General features: G+C 36.5%; 1 protein-coding gene across 7 annotated transcripts in view; it reads left to right on the top strand.

Moving 5' to 3' along the window:
- TBCEL (tubulin folding cofactor E like) overlaps nucleotides 1-9,777 on the top strand; it is a 75,831-nt gene that overhangs the window by 47,243 nt on the left and 18,811 nt on the right. The window contains exon 8 of one of the 7 annotated variants that reach the window (XM_055091735.1): nucleotides 4,340-4,407. The exons of the other annotated variants lie outside the window; for them this stretch is intronic. Coding sequence (XP_054947710.1) covers nucleotides 4,340-4,385 — 46 coding nt within the window. The 3' untranslated portion in view covers nucleotides 4,386-4,407. Of the gene's footprint in view, nucleotides 1-4,339; nucleotides 4,408-9,777 lie in introns of those variants that run through there. 7 annotated transcript variants of the gene reach the window in all.

Here is a 9,777-nt window from a genome sequence, read left to right as displayed (position 1 = left end):
GAGAGGCCACAACAGTGACAGGCCCGCGTACCGCAAAAAAAAAAAAAAAAAAAAAAAAAAAGAACTATAATAGCATTCATGCTGATGCGAGATAAAATGGTGAATAAGCACAGAGGAATTTATATTCAAATACATTCATTATGAATTAAGAGTGATATATAAACAGGGTATTAGTACCATGCTTACCATACCTTTAAATTGTCTTCTAAGTTATATGCATAATTTCTCTCCAAAATGCCAATGAATAGTGAATAGCACAGTGCATAGTTAGTAAAAGGTGAAGACTTGACTGCCTGGATAATTCAGTGTTCCATACAGAATCACATTTGAGCTTTAGGTTCCTTGGAGGGATTGAGGTATCCATTCATTTTGAGGAAAAAAATTTCCTTTCATTTGACCATGGGTTTTTAAAGTCAGTGTTTAACTTGATTTTCGTATAAATTCTAATTTCTACAGCATCCTTCTGTAGTTGTTAGGTTCCCTGAGCTTCTCCTTCTCCTCTCATTTTCCTGTCTTGTGTCATTAAACACCAAATACCTCTGCTCAACTTAGACATAAGTAAGAAAAATTAGCCAAAATATCTTTTGAGGGCATGAATTAAAAGCCTTTATAATCAGTTTAGTGTCCTTTATGGTAGCAAAGTTATTTTGTGAGTCAGTTGGATTATTCACACACATCTGTTTCCATGTGATTAGTCATTTTGGCAGCAGAAGACTTTAAAGATGATCCAGAAATTTACATATTCTGTTTTTCCATCAAAGAATAAAATACAAGCTCCAGTTACCTATATGACTTCAACTTTTTTTGATGAACAGAATAAAATGTTTAGAGGACTGACAGGAGACATACTTATTAAGAGTGTTATAATTCCTTACAGGTGCTCAGTTATCATCTTTATTGCCTTCTACTGTCAGGTGGAGCTGGAAGTTTAGCCTCTCTACTGATAATGGACTAACACACACACAAAAAGTGAGGAATCGCCCATATGTTTCATGTTTATTTACTTTGTGAAACAATAGGAGATGAAAAATCTCTGTTTCATGATTCTTGGCCTTTAAACATCATAGTGTTTGCTTTTCCAATCAATAGACTCTTTCTTTTAGAGCCTTCATCTGTGCCTTTTCTCTTCATGGCTTGTGTAGCAGTGGTGTGCTATTTCAAAATCAATTCAGTTTGTGCTGCAGGTGGTTGAAAAGATGTCCTCACTGGGTTGGTCATATGTCAATCATTGAACTCTCATATTGTACCAGGAGACCTTCTAGGAAATAACTCTAGATTCTAATAGCTGGGCTTCAAAGGACAGTTTAATTTATTTCCTGAATACCTACTATGGACTAAGAGGCTTAGAGCCAGAAGCTGAAGATAAGACAAAAAAAGTAGTGTCTACTCTCAAGAAGCTTGCCATCTGGACTAAGCTAGAGATATATTTCCTCTGCTGGAGCCTCCTCATGTTCTCAAAATCTAAAAATTCAGTTATCCCAGGATTTGGTGCTTGTACCTCTTCTCTTCTATACTCATCCCCTAGGTACTTTCATCCAGTCCTGTGGCTTCCCATGCCTTTTGATTTCAAATAATTGCCAAATTTATACCTTCAGCTCTGATCTGCCCCTAAATTCCAGACTAGTATTTCCAGATGCCTACTTGACATCTCCACCTGGATGTTTAAAGCTAATGTGTCCAAAACTGAACTTTTGGTCCTTCCTTTACCTTTCCCTGGCCCCTTCCCCTCCCCCGCCTTATCTCCTGCTCTGCACATTTTTCTCAATCTCTCCATTTTTCCAGTTGCTCAGGATTAAGAGTTGGGCATCATCCCTGATTTCTTTCTCCCACACCCCACGTCTAGTCCATTTGTTCTTGTTTTTATTTTCAATTCTGCCTTCAAAAATATATAGAATCTTACTACTTCTTAGCATCATTTTAGTCCAAGCCTTCCTAATCTCTTACCTGTGTTATTATAGTAGCCTTCCAATTGTGTTACTGAGACCGAGCTCGTACCGCTCACTGTACAACAGGTCAATAAATCGAGAGAGAAGTTGTTGGGATAACAACAGCTTTACTTGGAAGTCCAGCAGACTGAGAAGATGGTGGGCTGGAGTCCCAAAGAACCATCTTACTTGAGTTAGAATTCAAGCTTCTCTTATATTAAAAGGGGAGGGGTGCGGCTGCTTGTAGCAAACTTCTTGGTGTGGGAGTCATTTGTTTTTGCAGCCATCCAGGTAGGTCAGGTCAGGTCACAATGTTCCTGTAAACCTCCAACAAGACAAATGTTATTCTCTGTTCTGCAACTTTTTAATCTCTGTATGAATGAAAAGTGTTGTACTTTTAATGGTCAGAGACATGAGAATGGGCTATCCTATATATTTCAGGCTATAGGCAACATTCCTAACTTGTAGCAAAAGCAACAGAATACAAACGTTAAGTAAAAGTAGCAGATCTAATATGGAGTCAGATTTGTTCTTCCTTATTGCAATTGGCCTGCTTATATCCACCCTTGCCACCTATAGCTTATTCTCCACACGGCAGCCAGTTTATAAGAATTCAAGTATAAGAAAAAAAAAGCCTTGCTGTTCCTCAACGCACCAAGCACACTTCCACCTCAGGCCTCTGCATTTTTTCGCCTGTCCAGAATGCACCAAGTTAACTGCTTGGCTCTCTCCCTCTCTGATGCCTCATCAGAGACTCCCTCCCTGACCAACCTAGCTAAACTAGCACACCTCTGTCTCCTATCATTCTCTTAACCTACCATTATTTTTCTTATTTATCAACACCTAACTTACATTTCTTATATATTATCGGTCTCCCCTGCACTGTACTGTAAGCTCTGTAAAGGCAGGGACTTCTCTTTTGTACTTTGCCCTATCCTCAATGCCTAGAGCAGTACCTGACCATATAGTAGCTGTTCAGTAAAGTGATTGAATCTTCAAATTATGCTCTGGGAGCACAAAGGAGTACTTAGCTCTGCTGGAAGAAGTGGGACTTTCTAGAAAATGACTGAGTTAATCTGGTGAAGGTGAGGGGAGAATATTCCAGACAGAAGGGAGTATGCGGGAAGTCAAGGCACAGAGGTATGAAATAACACTTTATATGTAGTGAACTATAGATGACTTAGTGAAAAGCAATCAAGTGGGAAGTAGTGGCAGATAACACTGGGGAGGAAGGTAGAAAACAGGGCAGGTCATTCGAGACCTTGGTATGCCATGCCAGACTAGGACTTTTTCTTGTGGGCCGTGGGAAATCATTGAAAGGCTTCAATGGGAAAGTTACGTGGGCAGATTTTGGTTTGTATCTAGAAGGAGAAGCTGAGAGAGACCCAGGGACCTAGTTAATAACTGAGACATGAGTAAAGGAGGATATGTGTATCAGAGGTCCTTTATGTTTCTTTACATAAGACTGAATTTCACTGCAGAATTTAAAGTAGTCCTTTGAAAACACCTTGTGAAATTCTACATGTTTTCTGGTATTTATAGCCCTGCTTTCTCTAGGGGTATAAAAGTACCATTTAGAGAGAAAGAAACCTCTACGTTTATGAATCTGGTACATTTTAAAGTGTACCTGTTTATTATTTCTGCCTCGCCATTTATCAGATGTCTGTCCACATTGCCTATATTTATCAGTTCTTCTTTTATTTTGTATTTGCTTTATCTCTGAATTTCCTGAGAGATTGAATTTAAATTACTTATTTAGTACTTAACTAATACACAGTCCCCCTCTGTTTACTTTTAAAGAGAAACAAAAAAGAAAAACCATGTAACTTTTCTTTTAGAAATCAACATATCATGTATCTTTTGGGGGTCCAATGGTTTCTTTTTGTTTTTGAGGACAGTCAGGGAAAGTAAATTCATTGATTTGGGGTGTCTTTTTCCAAACTTTAGAATTTTGGTTTTCATGAAGAGGAGTTAGAGGCATAGCTACAGTTAACAATTATTTGACAGGAGGAAATGCTGTTGTCAGAGACAGAGTGGCAAAGCCAGAAATCGGTTTTCTTAGAGGCATTTCTTTGCTTTTGTTCTACTTTAGTACCTCACTTTGTGTTTGTCCCAAGGAGTCCCTAAACTGTGTCCTGGGAAGTCCTTATTTATGATGTCAAGGATTATAGTAGGCATTTCTCAAATGCTTATTGGATTGTCATTAGTGGTAACCAGCTTTTTAAAATATGGGGAGTATGTTTTTTCCTGATTAAGACTAATGGCTTTTCTAAATAGAGCTGATTGTATCTTCATGTTATTGTGAGAGCAGGGCAGCAGCCTGTATTTGGACACCACCTCAATGAAGGCTTATTTTGTCTTGGATGCTGGAGAAATCCTAGTGTGCTGTGTCCGTTACCTCATATTCCTTCCAGACAGAGGACCTGCTGTTGTGAAGGAACATTCCTACATTGGACATGAATCTCCTGGGGTTCTCCATATTGCCAAGCTCCATCATCCTCTGACAAGGGCCGTGACACAGCACTCCTCACATTCAGCTGCGAGTCTGATGAGAAACAAAAGGGGCTTTCTCCTTGGCACACCATGGACAGCCTCTGAAATGTTAGCTCTCCCTGTTGCTTACAGCTTTTGTCATTCCAATTACCTTGGACTTGATTGTGACTTCTTTCCACTTTCCCAGCCCAGCAGAAGATAGGCTACCTTCCTCATCTTGATTAGAGTTATACATGAGAATTTGAATACAGCTGCAAAGGAAAGAAAGAATAAGAGCCAGCCTTCCCAAATCATGGTCTTGGGGGAAATTATCTTTGGTGTCTGAACTTTTGTTTTGGCCAGGGCAGGGAGCCAGTTTTATCTGTTTTGGTTTTGCTTGCTTTTTAGATTAAAATAAAAATACTGAGAATAATAAACACTCATGTTCACATTGTTCAGAACTGATGATTTTTAATATTTTACCCTTTACTTCAAGTTTTTTTTTCATTGAAATAAATAATATTACAGATAAAATTGGAGTACCTTTTTGCCTCTATTCTTAGTCCTATTCGTTACTCCAAGAAGTAACCAACCACTGGCAAGAATTTGATGTATATCCTTGATGTCTATTTATTATACTTTATATATCCGTTAAAATATAAAGTAGGATCTTATAATTTTTTGTTAATATACATTGCAATTTCTTCTTGTGTAGCTTTTCAATCTGATCTTTTCACTTTGTATTTTGTTGAAAAGAAGTTTTAAAAACTTAATATGACATGTATCAATCCTTTGCTCTACAGTTTATTCTTATTCCATCTTATTTAAGAAATCATTTCCTTTGCAAAGATCACTGAAGGTAATATTCTGGGCTTTTTTCTAAAAGTGTTTTCACATTTACGTCTTTGATCTTTCTGGAATCTATTCTTGTGTTTAGTCTCAAATAGAGATCTAAGTCTTTGGTTTTTTTCTTCCATATTGATAATTGGTATTCACCATTGATCTGTAATGCAAGCTCTGTTATAGATCTAGTTATTTTATGTGCATTCATGGTTCTTTGTCAGGGTCCTGTTCTATTCCATTGATGTATTTTTTTTTTTATTGGAGTATAATTGCTTTGCAATGTTGTGTTAGTTTCTGCTGTACAATGAAGTGAGTCAGCTATATGTATATCCCCTCCCCCACATATATCCCCTCCCTCTTGGACCTCCCTCCTTCCCCCACCCCCATCCCATCCATCTAGGTCATCACAGAGCACCAAGCTGAGCTTCTTGTGCTTTATAGCAGGTTCCCACTAGCTATCTATTTTATACATGGTAGTGTATATATGTCAATCCTAATCTCCCAATTCATCCCACCTTCCCCTTCCCCCTCTGTGTCCACATGTCTGTTCTCTACGTCTGTGTCTCTATTCCTGCCCTGCAGATAGGTTCATCTGTACCTTTTTTCTAGATTCCATATATGTGCGTTAATGTACGATATTTGTTTTTCTCTTTCTGGCTTACTTCACTCTGTATGACAGACTCTAGGTCCATCTACATCTCTACAAATGACCCAATTTCGTTCCTTTTTATGGCTGAGTAATATTCCATTATATATATGTACCACATCTTCTTTATCTATTCCTCTGTTGTTGGACATTTAGGTTGTTTCCATGTCCTGGCTATTGTAAATAGTGCTGCAATGAACATTAGGGTACATGTGTCCTTTTGAATTATGGTCTTCTCAGGGTATATGTACATTAGTGGGATTGCTGGGTCATATGGTAGTTCTATTTTTAGTTTTTTAAGGAACCTCCATACTGTTCTCCACAGTGGCTGTATCAATTTACATTGCCACCAACAGTGCAAGAGGGTTCCCTTTTTTCCCACACCCTCTCATTTGTCCATTCCTGTACCATTACAAAATTGCTCATTTATATTGCTAAATTATAGTAAGTCTGAATTCCCAAGTTGAACTTGGTTGTAAAATATTAACTGTTCTTTTTCAACACTGCAGAATTTAATTTTATAATGTTATTTGGGAATGTTTCCCTATATTTTCATATTTTAAATTATACTATAATATTCTTTTCTACTGTTCTTTTCTGGTTTGGGGTTGGTAATTTTATATTTTTCTATGAAATTATTTTAAGTTTAAAATTCTATAGTCAGGGACTTCCCTGGCAGTCCAGTGGTTAAGACTTCACCTTCCAATGCAGTGAGGTGTGGGTTCGATCCCTGGTCAGGAAGCTAAGATCCCACATGCCTCGTGGCCAAAAAAACCAAAACATAAAACACAAGCAATATTGTAACAAATTCAATAAAGACTTTAAAAATGGTCCACATCAAAAAAAATCTAAAAAAAAAAACAAAACTTAAAAAAAATTTTATAGTCATTCATAATATTCTTATTATTTGAGGGTAGGTGATTAAGTTTTTAAATTATTTTCTTCTATTTAGTTCTCATTTGGACTAAGTAATATTTCCACATAATACCCGTTTGAAAAATTTTAAAAAGGTATAGACCAAAACCCAAGTTTTCCCACTTTTATCCTTAGCAGCCACTCAAGTGCTTGGTCCCTAGGCAACTACTGACACTAGTTTCTTATTATAGTTCTCGTTGCTATTCAGTGCATACTTTTTTGTACATAAATGGTACAAAGAAGTACACATCTTGCCTTTTTCATTTATCAGTAGATCTTCAGTATCATTACATGAGGGATATTTGTGATTAAAAAATGTACTATATCAGTATTTATCTCCTTTTTCTTTCCTGTTAATGTTTATTTCTGCTTTTCTCTTTTTTCTTGATTGGTCCTGCTAAATGATTATTTTTTAGTAGTGTCCTTTGTTTAAAATCAGGTTTACTGAGATATAATTGACATATAGTTCTGCCCTTTTTAGTATACATTTCTGTGTTTGACAAACACTACAGTTACATAACCGTCAACACAATCAGAATATACAACAGTTCCATAACCACCACCACCCCCCCAAAAAATTTGAATTCCTCAAACCTTCCCCTGACTCTCACCTTTTGGCAACCACTGATCTGTTTTCTGTCCCTGTAGTTTTTTTTACTTTTCTGGAATGTCATATAAATGGAATCATATAATACATAGCCTTTTTTTCAGCTGAAGTTTTTATTGAGATAGTTGTAGATTTACGTGCAGTTGTAAGAAATAATACAGCCAGATCCCATGTACCATTTAACTAGTTTCCCCCAATAGTAAAATTTTGCAGAGCTACAGTATAGTCTCACAACCAGGATCTTAACATTGATAAGACTCCACTGATCTTATTCAGATTTCTCCAGTTTTACTTGTATACATTTGTTTGTGTGTGTGTTTGTTTAGTTCTGTACATCTCATTGTAAGTTTAGGTATCCACCACCGTTGTCAAGATACTGAACAGTTCCGTTACCAGAAGGACCTCTCAGGTTGCCCTTTTAAAACCACATTCAACTCCCTGCTCACTCCTCAACTCCCATCCCTGTGCCCTAGCAACCACTAATCTTATCTTTTTTTCCAAAATTTTACCATCTCAAAAATTTTACATAAATGGAATCATATGGTATTTAATCTTTTGGGATGTTTTTTTCCACTTAGCATAATTCCCTGTAGATTCATCCAAATTGTTGCATATGTCAGTTTGTGCCTTTTATTGCTGAATAGTGATGAAACAATAAAGCAAATACTAAAAAATTCCATGGTATGTATGTACCACAGTTTTTTTAAACATTCACCTGTTGAACATCTGGATTGATTCCAGTTTGGGGTTATTCAAATAACATAATCTATGAATATTCTTATACCAGTTTTCATTCCCCTGGGATAAATAAACTACACTGCTGAGTAGTATGGTAATTGCATGTTTAGTTCTATGAGAAACTACTATAATGTTTTTTAGAATGGCTGCACCGTTTTACATTCCCACCAGCAATCAATGGGTGATAAAATTTCTCTGCATTCTTGCCAGCACTTGGTGTTTTCACTATTTTTACATGTTAGCCATTCTGATAGATGTGTAATATCTCATGATTTTAATTTTCATTTCCCTGATGGCTAAAGTTGTTGAATATCTTTTCATGTGCTTACTGGACATCTGTAAAGCCTCCTCAGTAGGATATCTGTTCATGGTTTTTGTCCATTTTTGATTGGATTGTTCCTTTACTGTTGAGTTTGAGAGCTCTTTATATATTCTAGATACTAGTCCTTTGTTACATATGTGGTTTGTAAATATTTTCTGTTAGCATGTAGCTTGTCTTTTCATTGTTTTTACATGATCTTTTATAGCTTAAAAATTTTTAATTTTGATGAGGTCCAGTTGATCAATTTTTCCTTTTATGTACTGAGCTTTTAGTGTAAAGAACCCTTGGCCTAGCCATAGATATTGAAGATTTTCTTTTTTTTTTCCTCCATAGTTTTATAGTTTTACATTGGACATTTAAATCCATAATCCCTTTTGAGTTAATTTTTGTGCAGAGTGAGAGGTTTAGGTTGAGGTTCATTTCTTTGGCCTATGGTTGTCCAATTGCTCCAGCACCATTTGTTGAAAAGACTGTTTTCCCCCATTGCATTGCTTTTGCAACTTTTAAAAAAATTGAAAGAGTCTATTTGTGTGGGTATATTTCTGGGTTTTCTATTCTGTTCCACTGATCTATGTCTGTTGTCCCACCAACACCAAGTACTGTAGCTGTAATAATAAGTTGTAATATCATGTGGAATGATTCTTCTCACTTTGTTCTTCAGAATTGTTTTAGCTATTCTAGAGCCTTTGCCTATCTATATAAATTTTAGACTAAACTTGTCTTTGTTTACAAATAATCTTTCTGGGATTTTGAAAGGAATTTTATTAAACTTACAGATGAGTTTGAGGAATATTAATGTATTTACTATATTAGATCTTCCAATGCATGCACACGGTATGTCTATCCATTTATTTAGGCATTCTTTGATTTCTTCCATAAGCATTTTATAATTTTTGACATACAAGTCTTGTAAGTCTTTTGTTAGATTTACACCTAAGTATTTCAGGTCATTTGCAAATATAAAAAATTGTATTTCTTTCCAGTCTATATGACTGTTTCTTTTTCTTGCCTTATTACAATGGCTGTAACTTCCAGTACCTGTGTTGCATGAGAGTGCTTTGCTCCCAATCTTAAGGAAAAATATTCAGTGTTTTACCACTAAGTATAATGTTAGCTATAGGTTTTTTGTGGATGTTCTGTATCAAGTAGTTCCCCTCTATTTCTAACATGCTGAGAGTTTTTATCAAAAATGGAATTTTTGGGCTTCCCTGGTGGCGCAGTGGTTGCGCGTCCGCCTGCCGATGCAGGGGAACCGAGTTTGCGCCCCGGTCTGGGAGGATCCCACATGCCGCGGAGCGGCTGGGCCCGT

The sequence above is a fragment of the Physeter macrocephalus genome, chromosome 16 (genome assembly GCF_002837175.3).
Source record: "Physeter macrocephalus isolate SW-GA chromosome 16, ASM283717v5, whole genome shotgun sequence".
In the NCBI taxonomy this organism is placed as follows: domain Eukaryota; kingdom Metazoa; phylum Chordata; class Mammalia; order Artiodactyla; family Physeteridae; genus Physeter; species Physeter macrocephalus.
This window is presented reverse-complemented; position numbering and strand designations above follow the sequence as displayed.